General features: G+C 47.1%; 1 protein-coding gene across 7 annotated transcripts in view; it reads left to right on the forward strand.

Annotated features, from left to right (window-relative positions):
* LOC308676625 (solute carrier family 2, facilitated glucose transporter member 4-like) overlaps positions 1-16,537 on the forward strand; it is a 32,809-nt gene that overhangs the window by 12,958 nt on the left and 3,314 nt on the right. For 6 of the 7 annotated variants that reach the window (XM_081342559.1, XM_081342560.1, XM_081342562.1 and 3 more), the window contains exons 2-8: positions 2,134-2,250; positions 9,441-9,613; positions 10,847-10,971; positions 12,198-12,313; positions 13,394-13,556; positions 15,965-16,152; positions 16,247-16,351. In XM_081342559.1, coding sequence (XP_081198685.1) covers positions 2,134-2,250; positions 9,441-9,613; positions 10,847-10,971; positions 12,198-12,313; positions 13,394-13,556; positions 15,965-16,152; positions 16,247-16,351 — 987 coding nt within the window. Of the gene's footprint in view, positions 1-33; positions 57-2,133; positions 2,251-9,440; positions 9,614-10,846; positions 10,972-12,197; positions 12,314-13,393; positions 13,557-15,964; positions 16,153-16,246; positions 16,352-16,537 lie in introns of those variants that run through there. The other variant, XM_081342565.1, reaches the window with a different exon arrangement.

Here is a 16,537-nt window from a genome sequence, read left to right on the forward strand (position 1 = left end):
AATGTCCGAATTTTGATCACGGGACCCTGCAGCGGTCGTATGAAAAACGGTCCTAGGTCAGTTTTTTTTTAGTGCCTTTGTAACTCTGAACAGTCATTAAAAGAATTGTTGTAAGTCGAGGACTATGTGCGTGTGTATCTCTGTGTGGGTTTTTGTGTGTGTGTGTGTGTTTGTGTGTGTATATGTGTGTATGTGTATGTATATGTATATATGTATATATATGTGTGTGTGTGTATGTATATATATATGTATATGTGTTTATATATATGTGTGTGTGTTCCTTGATAAGAATAAAAATACGAATCCCAGGCGTATTAAAATTAACAAACTAAGCGAACACTGGGATGGAATAAGAAAAACTAAAACAGTTTTTATTGCTAAAAGATTATTGCTGAAAGTCCTTCAGTTAGGACCGCAGTTGAGCCCAAAACGTCTTTGTCGAGTGAGACACTTGTGAGCTAAATTTTGCCATCATAAATACAAGTCAGTTGCGGAGCATCCGAATTTTGATCACATGACCACGGGGACGCAGCAGCGGTCGTAAGTGTGAAAAAGGGTCATAATTCACTTTTTTTCCCCTGTCCTCGCAACTCTGACTAGTCACTGTATGAATTGTTGTAAGTTGAGGATTACATGTCTCACAACGTCCCTTTCCCCCCGGAATTTAACCGGCAGAGGCCGAGTGTTGCTTGAGTTTTTTTAGAGCTTCCACCTCAACACACAAACACAACACAAGAGTGTTCCATTTCTGACAGTGCAAGCCCCTCCTGGCTGACTCCCTGCGACAACTATTTGTGCAGTTGTGTGTTGTTCTCCGTCCTTTCTCTCTCTGCCTTGTAGCGCAAGGTGTGGGCCACGAGGGCCGCCGCAGGGTGGCTCCAATCGAATACTTAAATAAAAATATTGATTTTTTTTTGAGCAAACTGGGCTCCTGGGGATAGCAGTTATAGAATTAATTACAGAATTATTCATAATTCTCCTCCTTCCATTGTTTGGACAGCTGGCATTGCTTCTGCCCCGTGAACTGACCTTTTTTTGGGTGCGTGTGTGTGTGTGTTTGCAAGGGTGTAGCAAAAAATGAAAAAAAAATATAATTGCAGCAGGAAATAGATGATTATTTGGTCTCCTTAGGCTGGATCTGGCCTCTCTCCAAATATTTTATCTGCAAGGAATTCCAAAACCGTGCAAAACGGGGAGGGTTGAAGGATTGGGAAGAAAAACAGGGCATCTTCTGTGCCCGAGTGCGTGCCCTGTCTTGCACAGGGGGACGTTGCCCGAGGGGCTGTGCATTATGGGCCTGTGGCTGCATGTTTCCGAATCAGCCGGCTCTTCTTCGTCTGTCTCGCAATCAGATGGAGCAACTGGTAGAAAGAGCAATTGTAAAACTGGGCCACTTTTAAGATGGGTGGACTTCAACTCCCAGAATGCCCCCAGCCAGACTTGATGCCTGGGGAATTCTGGGCGTTGAAGTCCACCCATCTTCAAGGTGCCAAGTTTGAAAAACTTGTTAATCGATGGTGCCCAAACCCCACTATTTGATTTCAGGTGGTGTCAGGTGGCAGCCAGCTGGGAATTCTGGGAAAATTCCAGGGAATTCTCAGAGTTGCAGCTATTTTCAAACCAGTGGACCTCAACTCCCAGAATCCCTTGGCCAGCATTGCTGCCAGGAGTATTCTGGGAGTTGAAGTCCATCCATCCACACCCTAAGCATTTAAAGATGGCTGGACTTCAACTCCCAGAATTCTCCAGCTGGCATTGCTGCCTGAGGAATTCTGGGAGTTAAAGTCCACCCATCTACGCCCTAATCCAGGGGCGTTCAAACTTGGCCCTTTTATGACTTGTGGAGGAATTCTGGGAGTTGAAGTCCACAAGTCATAAAAGTTTGAACACTCCTGCCCTAACCATTTAAAGATGGCTGGACTTCAATTCCCAGAATCCCCCAGCTGGTACTGCTGCCTGCGGACTTCTGGGAGTTGAAGTCCCCCTATTTTAAAATGGATACGGTTCGAAACAAAGAAAAACCCATTTTATTGAAGGGAACGTGCTTGGTTTTTTTTTTACAATTCACCCCAAATGTGCCAGTGTCCCCCCTTTCTCCGTGTGGCGAAATTAACCAGGGATTCTGCTTTTCAGAGTGGCGAGGCGGCTGGAAATGGAATGACCCCCGTTTTACTCCTGTCTGTCCTCACGGCCATCTTGGGATCCTTGCAATTTGGATACAACATCGGGGTGATCAATGCACCCCAAAAGGTACCCCAAGGGAGCTGGGGTGGGTGGGTTCCTGGGGCGGGGCGGGGTGGGGGCAGCGAAGTCAGCAGAGTCCATTTTGCAAGAAGTCAAGAGATCCTGAAATCATTTCTGGGAGCCAGGCCTAGTTTTTTAGCAGGTGGGATTGACCGATTGATTATGTGGCATTAGGTCAGTATCCCCTTTGAGTGACCACCTAGCTCACCGCGGGTCTTTCAGATGGGTGGATTTTGACTCCCAGAATTCCCCAGCCATCAAAGGTTTGCCAGAATTCAGCATGGGTAAGAACCAATGTGGCTAGACTAGCTTTACCGCATTTTTTGATGGAGTAATAGAATTCTTAATAGATGGTGGGAATGCGGTAGATGTAATATACCTTGACTTCAGCCAAGTGGGGAAAAAAACAACCCACGACAAGCTAAATTGATAAACAGGTTAAAAATGGGCTAGACGGCATGACCATTAAATGGGAGACAGATATGCTGGCTGGGGAATTGTGGGAGTTGACGTCCACCCATCTTAAAGACTCTGAGGCTGAAAGCACCGATTTAGTTGAATCTTCTCCAGGAAGACTTCAGAAATCGTGAGCGCTCCATCACTGGAGGTTTTTAAGAAGAGGCTAGACAGTCACTTGTCTGAGATGGTGTAGGTTCTCCTGTTTAAGCGGAGGGCTGGACTAGAAGACCTCCAAGGGCCCTTCCAGTTCCTATTCTACTCTACTCTACTCTACTCTACTCTACTCTATTCTATTCTAATTATTCTATTCTATTCTATTCTATTCTATTCTATTCTATTCTATTCTATTCTATTCTATTCTATTCTATTCTATTCTATATTTTATTATTCTATTCTATTCTGTATTTTATTATTCTATTCTATTCTATTCTATTCTATTCTATTCTATTCTATTCTATTCTATTCTATTCTATTCTATTCTATTCTACTCTACTCTACTCTACTCTACTCTACTCTTGTTGTTGTTGTTGTTAGCTGCGAAGTCGTGTCCGACTTGGTTTGTTGGCAATTTGATCTCTAGTTCCTCTGCCTCTTCGAAATCCTGCCTGTACTTCTGGTAGTTCTCGATCCACATACTGCTGGAGTCTAGCTTGTAGAATTTTAAGCATAACTTTACTAGCATGAGAAATGAGTGCAATGGTGCGATAGTTTGAACATTCTTTGGCACTGCCTTTCTTTGGAATTGGAATGTAAACTGATCTTTTCCAATCCTGTGGCCACTGTTGAGTTTTCCAAATTTGCTGGCAAACTGAGTGTAGCACTTTTACTGCATCGTCTTTTAAGATTTTGAACAGCTCAGCTGGGATACTGTCACCTCCACTAGCTTTGTTGTTGCTCAGCTTTTCTAAGGCCCACTTCACTTCACATTCTAGGATGTCTGTACACCACCCTGTACACCGCCCTGAGTCCTTCGGGAGAAGGGCGGTATAAAAATATAATAAATAATAATAATAATGTCTGGCTCGAGGTCAGTGACCACCTCATTGTGATTATCAGGGACGTTAAGCTCATTCTTGTATAGTTCTTCTGTGTAATTTTGCCACCTCTTCTTAATCTCTTCTGCCTCTGTTAGGTCCCTGCCATTTTGGTCCTTTATCATGCCCATTTTTGCATGAAACGTTCCCTTCATCTCCCCACTTTTCTTGAAAAGATCTCTGGTCCTCCCTATTCTATTGTTTTCTTCTATTTTTTTGCACTGTTCATTTAAGAAGGCATTCTTATCTCTTCTAGCTATTCTCTGGAATTCTGCATTCAACTGGGCGTATCTTTCTTTTTCTCCCTTGCCTTTCGCAATTCTACTCTGTTGTATGCTAATTATTCTATTCTATTCTATTCTATTCTATTCTATTCTATTCTATTCTATTCTATTCTATTCTATTCTTTCCATTTCTTATTCTATTCTATTCTATTCTATTCTATTCTATTCTATTCTATTCTATTCTATTCTATTCTATTCTATTCTATTCTATTCTATTCTACTCTACTCTACTCTACTCTACTCTACTCTACTCTACTCTACTCTATTCTCTGAACAACTGGGGCAATTACGGTGGTAAACTGGGGCAAAACTCAAGCAATGTCTCCCCTAGCCACAGAATTTTTCCACTCAATTGTGGTCGTAAGTCAAGGACCCCACCCCCTGTTGCTTCTTCCAGTGAACTCTTTGTCTGGAGAACTTCCCCTCTTGCACACAACAGTGCAAATCACACAATGTGTGACAAAGGAAATATCAGACAGTCAAGCTCTTTGGCTGCTCCTGGAAAGGAAGGGAAAGCTGCAGGAAACGCTTATTGTTGTGATTTTGTTCCCAAAGGCACAACCGGCCAGGTTTAGTGGGCATTATAAATCTCCTAAAAGGCAAAAAAAGAGCCACTACAGTGTTTGCAACAGGAAAAATGTCTTAGGGGCCGCAGAGGGTGTTTCTTTCAATAATTTTCCACAGTGCCTCCTATTTCCGTACAGGGGGTCCTCGGCTTGTGAACACAATGGGGTCCCCACAATTTATGTTAAGTAAAATTCTATAAATTCCAAGGGGAGAATGTATGTTATGTAAGTAACACTTTGAGAGCAAGCAACTCAATTTCATTTTTAATCTGTGCCGTTGTGTCCACAGGGAAAAAAAATGACAGTAAAGATAGCCTAATCTAATCTAATCTTTGTTGTTGTTGTTAGCTGCGAAGTCGTGTCCGACCCATCGCGACCCCATGGACAACGTTCCTCCAGGCCTTCCTGTCCTCTACCATCTTCTGGAGTCCATTTAAGCTCACGCCTACTGCTTCAGTGACTCCATCCAGCCACCTCATTCTCTGTCGTCCCCTTCTTCTCTTGCCCTCAACCTTTCCCAGCATGAGGCTCTTCTCCAGTGAGTCCTTCCTTCTCATTAGGTGGCCAAAGGATTTGAGTTTTAGCTTCAGGATCTGGCCTTCTAAAGAGCAGTCAGGGTTGATCTCCTCTAGGACTGACCGGTTTGATCGCCTTGCAGTCCAAGGGACTCGCAGGAGTCTTCTCCAGCACCAGAGTTCAAAGGCTTCAATTCTTTGGCGCTCAGCCTTTCTTATGGTCCAACTTTCACAGCCGTACATTGCAACTGGGAAGACCGTAGCCTTGACTATACGCACTTTTGTTGACAGGGTGATGTCTCTGCTTCTTAGTGTGCTGTCTAGATTTGCCGTGGCTTTCCTCCCCAGGAGCAAGCGTCTTTTAATTTCTTGGCTACAGTCCCCATCTGCAGTGATCTTGGAGCCCAGGAAAATAAAATCTGTCACTACCTCCATTTCTTCCCCATCTATTTGCCAGGAATTGAGAGGGCCAGATGCCATGATCTTGGTTTTCTTAATGTTTAGTTTCAACCCAAGTTTTGCACTCTCCTACTTCACCCGCAACAAGAGGCTCTTTAGTTCCTCTTCACTTTCTGCCATTAGAGTGGTATCACCTGCATATCTTAGGTTGTTGATGTTTCTTCCGGCAATCTTAATTCCAACTTTTGATTCATCTAGCCCTGCCTTTCTCATGATGTGCTCTGCATATAAGTTAAATAGGCAGGGCGACAGTATACAGCCTTGCCGGACTCCTTTCCCAATTTTGAACCAATCAGTGGTTCCGTGTCCAGTTCTCACTGTTGCTTCTTGACCCGCATATAGGTTTCTCAAGAGACAAATAAGATGGTCTGGTATGCCCATCTCTTTAAGGACTTGCCACAGTTTGTTATGATCCACACAATCAAAGGCTTTAGCATAGTCAATGAAGCAGAAGTAGATGTTTTTCTGGAACTCTCTAGCTTTCTCCATGATCCAGCGTATGTTGGCAATTTGATCTCTAGTTCCTCTGCCTCTTCGAAATCCTGCCTGTACTTCTGGTAGTTCTCGATCCACATACTGCTGGAGTCTAGCTTGTAGGATTTTAGGCATGACTTTACTAGCATGAGAACTGAGTGCAATGGTGCGATAGCTTGAACATTCTTTGGCACTGCCTTTCTTTGGAATTGGAATGTAAACTGATCTTTTCCAATCCTGTGGCCACTGTTGAGTTTTCCAAATTTGCTGGCAAATTGAGTGTAGCACTTTTACTGCATCGTCTTTTAAGATTTTGAACAGCTCAGCTGGAATACTGTCACCTCCACTAGCTTTGTTGTTGCTCAGCTTTTCTAAGGCCCACTTCACTTCACATTCTAGGATGTCTGGCTCAAGGTCAGTGACCACCTCATTGTGATTATCAGGGACGTTAAGCTCATTCTTGTATAGTTCTTCTGTGTAATTTATGGATTTATGGAATTTATGGATTTATGGAACCATCTTCCGGTCGAGCTCCGGATGGCGCCTGACCTCCGCTCCTTCCGGCACAATCTAAAAACTTACCTCTTTGAACAAGCTGGCCTGGCCTGATGGGATGGGGTTGGGTTTTATTAATGTGTTTTAACCTACTTTTTTAATGTGTTTTAACTTATTCGTGGGCATTTTGTTTAATCTTTTTAATTTTTGTATTTTGTCTTTTAATATGTACTGCCCTGTTCACCGCCCTGAGTCCTTCGGGAGAAGGGCGGTATACAAATAAAATAAATAAATAAATTAAATAAATAAATAAATAAATAAATAAATAAATAATTTTGCCACCTCTTCTTAATCTCTTCTGCCTCTTCTTAGGTCCCTGCCATTTTGGTCCTGCCCATTCATGCCCATTTTTGCATGAAACGTTCCCTTCATCTCCCCAATTTTCTTGAAAAGATCTCTGGTCCTCCCTATTCTATTGTTTTCTTCTATTTCTTTGCACTGTTCATTTAAGAAGGCATTCTTATCTCTTCTAGCTATTCTCTGGAATTCTGCATTCAATTGGGCGTATCTTTCTTTTTCTCCCTTGCCTTTCGCTTCCCTCCTTTCCTCAGCTATTTGCAAAGCTTCCTCAGACAGCCATTTTGCTTTCTTGCATTTCTTTTTCTTTGGGATGGTTTTGGATGCTACCTGTTGTACAATGTCGCGAACCTCTGTTCATAGTTCTTCTGGCACTCTGTCTATCAGATCTAATTCCTTAAATCTATTTGTCACCTCTACTGTATATTCAACAGGGATATGATTTAATTCATACCTGACCGGCCTAGCCCTTTTCCCTACTTTCTTTAATTTAAGCCTAAACTTTGCAACAAGAAGCTCATGGTCTGAGCCACAGTCAGCTCCTGGTCTTGTTTTTACTGACTGTATAGAGCTTCTCCATCTTTGGCTGCAGAGCATATAGTCAGTCTGATTTCTGTGTTGACCGTCTGGTGATGTCCATGTGTAGAGCCGTCTCTTGGGTTGTTGGAAAAGAGTGTTTGCTATGACCATCGTATTCTCTTGACAAAATTCTATCAGCCTGTGTCCTGCTTCATTTTGTGCTCCAAGACCAAACTTGCCTGTTATTCCAGTTATCTTTTGGCTTCCTACTTTAGCATTCCAATCCCCCATGATGATAAGGACATCATTTTTTGGTGTTAGTTCTATAAGGTGCTGTAGGGCTTCATAGAACCGGTCAATTTCATCCTCTTCAGCACTGGTGGTTGGGGCATAGACTTGGACTACTGTGATATTGAATGGTTTGCCTTGTATTCGAACTGAGATCATTCTGTCATTTTGAGGATTGTATCCCAGTATTGCTTTTCCTATTTTTTATTGACTATGAAGGCTACTCCATTTCTTCTGAAGGATTCTTGCCCGCAGTAGTATACCTGATGGTCATCTGAATTAAATTCACCCATTCCTGTCCATTTTAGTTCGCTGATACCTAAGATGTCGATGTTCAGTCTTGTCATCTCTTGTTTGACCACGTCCAGCTTTCCTTGATTCATGGATCTTACATTCCAGGTTCCTATGGAGAAAAAATCTTTACAGCATCGGACTTTCCTTTCACCACCAGACACATCCACAGCTGAGCGTCCTTTCGGCTTTGGCCCAGTCGCTTCATTCTTTCTGGCGCTACTAGTACTAGCCCTCTGCTCTTCCCCAGTAGCATATTGGACGCCTTCCGACCTGAGGGGCTCATCTTCCAGCGTCATATCGTTTTGCCTTTTGGTACTGTCCATAGGGTTTTCATGGCAAAGATACTGGAGTGGGTTGCCATTTCCTTCTCCAGTGGATCACGTTTTGTCAGAACTCTCTGCTATGACCTGTCCGTCTTGGGTGGCCCTGCACGGCATAGCTCATAGCTTCATTGAATTACGCAAGCCCCTTCGCCACGACAAGGCAGTAATCCATGAAGGGGAATCTAATCTAGTCTAGTCTAATCTAATTTTATCCAATCTAATTTAATCTAGTCTAGTCTAGTCCAGTCCAGTCCAATCTATTCCAGTCTAACCCAACCAAATCCAGTCCAATCCAATCCAATCCAATTTAATCTAATCCAGTCTAGTCTGGTCTAGTCTAATCTAATTTTATCCAATCTAATCCAATCTAATCTAGTCTAATCTAATTTTATCCAATCTAATCTAGTCTAGTCCAATCCAGTGCAATCTATTCCAGTCCAACCCAACCCAACCCAACCCAATCCAATTTAGTCAAATCTAATCCAGTCTAGTCTAGTCTAGTCCAGTCCAGTCCAATCCAATCCAACCCTATCCAACCCAATCTAATCTAGTCTAGTCTAGTCTAGTCCAATCCAATCCAACCCAACCCGATCCAATCTCCTTTCTCCAACACTGGAGGTTTTTAGGAAGAGACTGGACAGCAACTTGTCTGACATGATAGAGGGTTTCCTGCCTGAGCAGGGGGTTGGAGTAGATGATCTCCAAGGTCCCTTCCAAGTCTGTTATTCTGTTATTCTTTTTTTCCCCTTCCTTCCTTCCTTCCTTCCTTCCTTCCTTCCTTCCTTCCTTCCTTCCTTCCTCCCTCCCTCCCTCCCTCCCTCCCTCCCTCCCTCCCTCTCTTCTCCAACACTGGAAGTTTTTAAGAAGAGACTGGACAGCTATTTGTCTGAAATGGTCTAGGGTTTCCTGCCTGAGCAGGGGGCTGGACTAGATGACCTCCAAGGTCCCTTCCAACTCCTTCTCCTTCTCCTTCTCCTTCTCCTTCTCCTTCTTCTTCTTCTTCTTCTTCTTCTTCTTCTTCTTCTTCTTCTTCTTCTTATTATTATTATTATTATTATTATTATTATTATTATTATTATTATTATTATTATTATTATTATTATTATTATTATTATCATCATCCTCCCAGATCATCGAGCAGAGCTACAACGCCACCTGGATGCACCGGCAAGGTGTGGCCAATATCTCCTCCATCGACCCGGCCATGCTGAACCTGCTGTGGTCTCTCTCGGTCTCCATCTTCTCTCTTGGGGGGATGCTCTCCTCCTTCCTGGTGGGCGTGGTCTCCGAATGGCTGGGCAGGTGAGACCCCCCCTTCCCTCCCGGGGTGAAGGGGCCCATCCTCTGAGCATGGGCAGAACGCCCTGCAACGGAGAAAAGGTCAGGCCGAAGCAGCCGGAGCCCTGCGCAAATGGCAGAAGCTGGCAACTTTACAAATAGTCCTCGACTTACGACTACATGCTGGTAGTCCTCAGTTTACGGCTACAAGCTGGCAGTCCTCAACTTACAGCTACATGTTGGTAGTCCTCAATTTATAGCTACAAGCTGGCAGTCCTCAACGTATGACTACATGCTGGTAGTCCTCAACTTACGGCTGCAAGCTGGCAGTCCTCAACTTGCAACTACATGCTGGTAGTCCTTAATTTACGACTACATGGTGGTAGTCCTCGATTTATGAGGTGCTGCATGTGGTCGTAAATATAAGCCAGTCCTGGGTGCCCCAAATGCAGGCATGTGACCACAGGGTAATTCAGAAGTGGGTGGGGGAGGTGTCTGTTATAGCTTTGAACAGACCCCAAGTGACCAGTCATAAGCTGAGGACTGCCTATAATTGCAGCCCTGCGCAAAACCTTTTTTGAAAGGGGATCATTTCACACGTGATGGGTGGTCCTTCGCTTAAGGCGGAGTCCAAAATTTCTGTGGCCAATCAATGCAATTAGGTAACTTTCACCCTGTTTGATGACCTTTCTGGCTATGGTCATTAAGCGAATTGCAGCGGTCGTTAAGTGAGTTGCACAGTTGTTAAGCGAATCCAGTTCCCCCCCCTTCAGAAGGTCGTCAAAACGGGATCATGTGATCCCGGGACACTGCGACCATCATAAATGCGAGTCAGTCGCCAAGCGTCCGAATTTTGACTACGGGGACGTCACGGGGTGTGAAAAACAGACGCCCGTCATCTCTTTCGGTGCCCTTCTAACCTTGAACGGCCACTAAAATGAACCATCGTAAGTCGAGGACTGCCTGCATGGAGACGTTTCCTACAGCTTCTCAGCTGTGGGGGACTCCAGTGGTGGGAACCAGCCCCAAACTGGGTTTGATCCTAGGTAAATGGATGGTCACAACACGGTCTGATCGGGGTTCGCTTTGGGAAGGGAGCAAAGTTCCTCTCCGCAGCTCCCGGTCCTTCCTTCGCGGGGAAACCCCCCAGAAGCGGATGGGACGCCCCCCCCAGTTGGGTGCAGGCTGGCCCCTATGGGCTCCCCCCCCCAAAAGGGCTTCATTGTCCACACACATTGTCCTCTTCTCTCCTTCCAGGAAAAGAGCCATGATCGTCAACAACGGTCTGGCCTTCCTCGGCGGTGGCTTGATGGGGCTGGCCAAGCTGGGCAAGTCGTACGAGATGATGATCTTCGGGCGGTTTGTGATCGGGGCTTTCTCAGGTACCCGAGGGGGGGGGACAGGCTCATGTGGGGGGAGGATGAAGGGAGAGGCCGGCTTTCCTACTGTCGGACCCGTGGGTCCTGCAGGGGAGAGGGAGCCCAGAGGAAGAGAGTTATGGGGGCACTAGAACTCACCGTCTCCTGGCGATGGGCTGGCTTTTGTGCCTAAGGTGAACTAGAACTCACCGTCTCCCGGTGAGTAGGCTAAAGTCACCCGGCTGGCTTACTTGCCTAAGACAGGACTAGAACACCATCTCCCAGTGATCAGGCTAAAGTCACCCGGTTGGCTTTCGTGCCTAAGACAGGACTAGAACTCACCGTCTCCCGGTGATCAGGCTAAAGTCAACTGGCTGGCTTTCATGCCTCAGGCAGGACTAGAACTCACCGTCTCCTGGCGATGGGCCCAAAGTCACCCAACTGGCTTTTGTGCCTAAGGCGGGACTAGAACTCACCATCTCCTGGTGATTGGTCCAAAATCACCAAGTTGGTTATCAGGGCTAAAATGGGACTAGAACTCCCTGTCTCCTGGTGATTGAGCTAAAGTCACCCAGTCAGCTTTCATGCTAAAGGTGAGACTAGAACTCACATCTCCTGGTGACTGGCCCAAAGTCACCCAGCTGGCTTTTAAATAGGACTAGAACTCTCTGTTTCAATTGCACCGAATCAGCCTTGACTAAAATAGTATCTCTGTGCAATCAAGGCACGAATGAATGAAAGAATGAATGAATGAATGGAAGAATGAATGAATGAATGGAAGAATGAATGAATGAATGAATGAATGAAAGAATGAATGAATATCATTCCAACCCACCAGCTTTCCAATCAGCCAAGCCACTTCCCTACTAATCTACAATATGAGAAGGTGAAGAAAAATACCCAAAGATCAAAAGAAGCTGGGCTGTTCATGGGGGGGGGGCTTCTGGGATGAGCGAACCCAGGGCGACCCTCAATTTGGCAAGCCCTTCCTGTCGAACCTCCACGTTCAGGAGCAGCGTGCCTCTATGCTGGGCCAGTGATGGTTTTTCAAGATGGTTTTTTTTTCCTCCAAGAGGAAGCACTTCCGTGGATTCCTCCTTCGGGTAGATGCAATTTAGCGGTCACACACACACACACACACACACACAGAAAAAGAGAGAGAGAGAGAGAGAGAGAGAGACAGACAGACACACACACACACACACACACACACACACACACAAACCGCTTTCTCCCTCTCTGTGTGCCAGGATTTGCCTCTGGACTTGTCCCCATGTATGTGGGGGAGATCGCCCCCACCAAGCTTCGGGGGGCTTTGGGGACCCTGAACCAGCTGGCCATTGTCATCGGGATCCTATTTGCCCAGGTAAGCGGCCTACGCACCCCTCTCCCCATGTTTGAGATTTTTTTGGGGGGGTTGGGTTGCATGGAGGGGATCAGGTCAAAGAGGGCTCGGCACCGACGGGTGGGGGGGGAGTTGGCCTTGACTTACCCTGACTTGTAACGAAAATGTGGGGTTCCCCCCTCCTGTGATAAGGGCAGGGGTCTTCAAACATGGCCCTTTGATGACTTGTGGACTTCAACTCCCAGAATTCCTCAGCCAGGCACGGCTCCTCCTCCTCCCTTCTCAGAGAGCAGCAAGGACCCCTCAGTTCTCCTCCTCCTCCTCCTCCTCCTCCTCCTCCTCCTTGCACTGATGATGCTACCGTTGGGTCATGAAACAACCAAGCTAGCACCAAGGACCCCACAGTCGTCGTCCTCCTCCTCCTCCTCCTCCTCCTCCTCGCACTGATGATGTTACCGTTGGGTCATGAAACAACCAAGCTCAGAGAGCACCAAGGACCCCACAGTCCTCCTCCTCCTCCTCTTCCTCCTCCTCCTCCTCCTCCTCCTCCTCCTCCTCCCTTCTAGCACTGATAATGTCACCTAGTTGGGTCGTGAAACAACCCAGCTCAGACAGCACCAAAGACCCCTCTTTTCAACCTTGAGCTACAAAAGTACTCCTCTAGGCCAGATATGTCAAACACAAGGCCCGGGGGCCGGATCCGGCCCACGAAGTGGTTTCATGTGGCCCACGAAGCCATCCTGGAAACAGTGAGGGAATGGCCCCCGCTGCCTTGGCCCTGGCCCAGAGACCCTCCTTCTGCCAGAGACCCCCAGATCTGTCCCACTCCTGCCCAGGCTCCCATAGGCACCCTTGATGCCAACGATGTAGAGCTGGCCACGCCCACCCAGTAGGCCATACGTACTCTAGCCACACCCACACAGTAGGCCATGCCCACCCAGGCCACACCCACCCGGCCCCTTGAGGGCAACCGCAATGCTGATGCGGCCCTCAATGAAATTGAGTTTGACGCCCCTGCTCTAGGCACCAATAGTTAGCTTGGCGTCTTCCCGTTGATTGCACGTTGGTCTTGAACTAGCCGCTTTACCCCCCCTGCCACAGGTGTGCGGCCTGGACACCCTGCTGGGCAACGAGACCTACTGGCCGCTCCTGATGGGCATCACTGTGGTGCCCTCCATCTTTCAGCTGCTGCTTTTCCCTTTCTGTCCGGAGAGCCCGCGCTACCTGTACATCATCCGAAACAAGGAATCGAAGGCCAAAGAGAGTGAGTACGGATTGTCCTTCACCTACATGGCCAAAATGTCCGTTGCAAAGTGAGGCACTTCTGACATGAGCGATGCCCCGTTTTACAACCTTTCTGGCCGCCGTTGTTAAGCAAATAATTTATTGAAATAGCAGCATGTTGCGCGCGTCGTGGACTTGGCTCGGGGTGTGTGTGATGAGTGGTGACCATGGAAACGCGGGACGGCTGCTGGGCGTATGAATTTGGATCGCGCAACCGCAGGGATGCTGTGATGGTTGCAAATCTGAGGACCCGTCGTAAGTCGCCGTTGTAACCTGGAACGGCGGCTAAATGAACGCTCGTAATTTCATTTTTTTTGTATAGATTTTATTAGTTTTTATGGGGTTAGGATTAGGGTTAGGTTGGGGTTTTTCCCAAATAACATTCTCAACATTTAGCCAACAGCGTAATGTCAGGGTTCCTGTGTTTAACAAACAATAATGGGTAATAGTTAATTATCATAAACAATAGGTTAATTAATCACTCAATAGCCTTCTGTGTTCCACTTGGAGAGTGGGCAACTAAATTTCATTTTTGATGTGTGCCATTGTGCCCACAGTAAAAAAAATGACAATAAAGGTTATCTTCTTGCTAATATATGTTCAAAACTACGTTATCACGTTCCTTTCTTTTTAATTCGTCTTTCTAGCCATGGATAGACATTATCCCACGTTCTAAAGCACGCGGAGTCTTCTTTCTCTTATCTTTAAAGTCAATCTATCCATTTTTGAACACTCAATTAGGGCTTCTTCAGCTGGTTAAAGTTTTCATTTTTTCCCCAATGTTGAGCAAATACAATTCTTGCGGCTGTTAAGTATGTGCCGTATTAAATATCTGCAATCTTTCTCAGAATTGGCTCCTATTCTCCCTAACAAAAATCGTCCTGCTTTAAAGTCTATTTGTAATTGAAGACAACATAGAGTAGAGCAGGAGTCCACGACCCCCGGGTCCATGGACAGGTACCGGGCCGTGGCACAAACAAGCAAAGCCCCATCTGGGGATGCAGGCAGCACACGAAACCACACACTTGCCGGTCCATGTAAAAACCTCTCTCCACGGAACCGGGGGTCCCCGGTGCCTGAAAGGTTGGGGACCTCTGTAGAGTTTTCCCTGAATAAAATGCGGGGAGGAGATGTCTGTTCAACTAGGCCAGGGGTGTCCAACCTCGATCGCTATTTGTGGACTTCAGCTCCCAGAATTCCTCGGCCGGCTCTTTTTTTTCCCCTCCCACGATGCTAAAGTCAAGGTATATTATCTTCACTGCATACCCACCGTCCGTTAAGAAAGTTACCCGATTAAAAAAAAAAGGCGAGAAAATAGGTCTAGCCGTATTTGTTTTTGTCCCGTCCGTGTTGAATTCTGTTTAACCCTTGCTGGCTGGAGAATTCTGGGAGTTGAAGTCCTGAAGTCTTAAAGCGGCTGAGGTTGGAGACCCGTGGGTTGTAGTAGAAGGGAACAATTTGGCTAGGAAATGAATATTCTGGACCGCGTGGAGGAGGAAGGCTGCTAAGGGAATCTCCTGAGGGAGTAGCGAGGAATTCTGCTCATGCTCTGGGTCGCTCTTGTGCAATATGCTTAGCGTTACTCTAAGCCAGACATGTCAAACACAAGGCCCGGGGGCCGGATCTGGCCCACAAAGTGGTTTCATGCGGCCCGCGAAGCCATCCTGGAAACAGTGAGGGAACGGCCCCCACTGCCTTGGCCCTGGCCCAGAGACCCTCCTTCTGGCAGAGACCCTCAGATCTGTCCCACTCCTGCCCAGGCCCCCATAGGCACCCTTGATGCGAACGATGTAGAGCTGGCCACGCCCACCCAGTAGGCCATACGCACTCTAGCCACACCCATGCAGTAGGCCACGCCCACCCTGGCCACACCCACCTGGCCCCCTGAGGGCAACCGCAGTGCTGATGCGACCCTCAAATGAAATTGAGTTTGACACCCCTGCTCTAAGCCAACCAAGGTACAAAATGACTAAAAGTCTTTGGAAGAGGGTTAGCCAGCAGCCAGCTTGGCGACCCCTGAGTTAAAGATAAGTCTTCTGATCTGTTTCTGCCTTCTCTCACCTTCTCACTGGTGACCTTATTTCTGGATCCACCAATGGAATCCTGTCCATTTCCGCCCCGCCCCCCCCCCCAATCCATTACCCTCCAGGTGCATTGACCTCCCCAAATCCTGAGCTAACATTGTAAGGGATGCTGGGAATTGCAGTCCTGGTACTGTAGCAAGGACTGGGATGTTCCTTCAAGTCAACTCAACGGTTGGCCAACTTCTTCTCCCATCCCGTCTTTCTGCCGTTCCCGGGGTTCTCTATTTATCCTTTCTGTCCTAACCTGCCCCATTGGGCGGGGCTCACCCCCCCCTTGCTAACGTCCATGGGCCCCCCTCCCTAGGTCTCAAGCGGCTAACCGGCTGCCAGGACGTGAGTGGCGCATTGACAGAGATGAAGGAGGAGAAACGGCGTATGGACATGGAACACAAGGTCTCCATCTTGCAGCTCTTCCGTTCCCGCATTTACCGTCAGCCCCTCTTGATCGCCGTGGTCCTACAGCTCTCCCAGCAGTTGTCGGGCATCAACGCGGTGAGTGGGGCTGCCGGAGGGAGGGAGGGCAAAAGTGGGGCAGGGCCAGGGGACCCCAAAGGACCAGGACGAACCTTCTCCGTTCCTTCGGTAGGTCTTCTATTACTCAACTGACATCTTGACCAAAGCCGGTTTGGAACAGCCCATCTACGCGACCATCGGAACGGGCGTGGTGAACACCATCTTCACCATCATTTCGGTAAGGGGTCCTGCCTCTCCTCGACCCTCGGGGTGGGGGTGGGGGGGTGGTCCCCCAAGAGCAGGAGTCTCCAAACCAGGTTACTTTAAGATGGGTGGACTTCAACTCCCAGAATTCCCCAGCCAGCGTGGCTGGTGGAGGAGAGTGAACGTGGTTAAGCTCCTTTTGTCACTTTTTGTTTTTTGG

The sequence above is a fragment of the Vipera berus genome, assembly GCF_964194415.1.
Source record: "Vipera berus genome assembly, chromosome: W".
NCBI classification, from domain to species: domain Eukaryota; kingdom Metazoa; phylum Chordata; class Lepidosauria; order Squamata; family Viperidae; genus Vipera; species Vipera berus.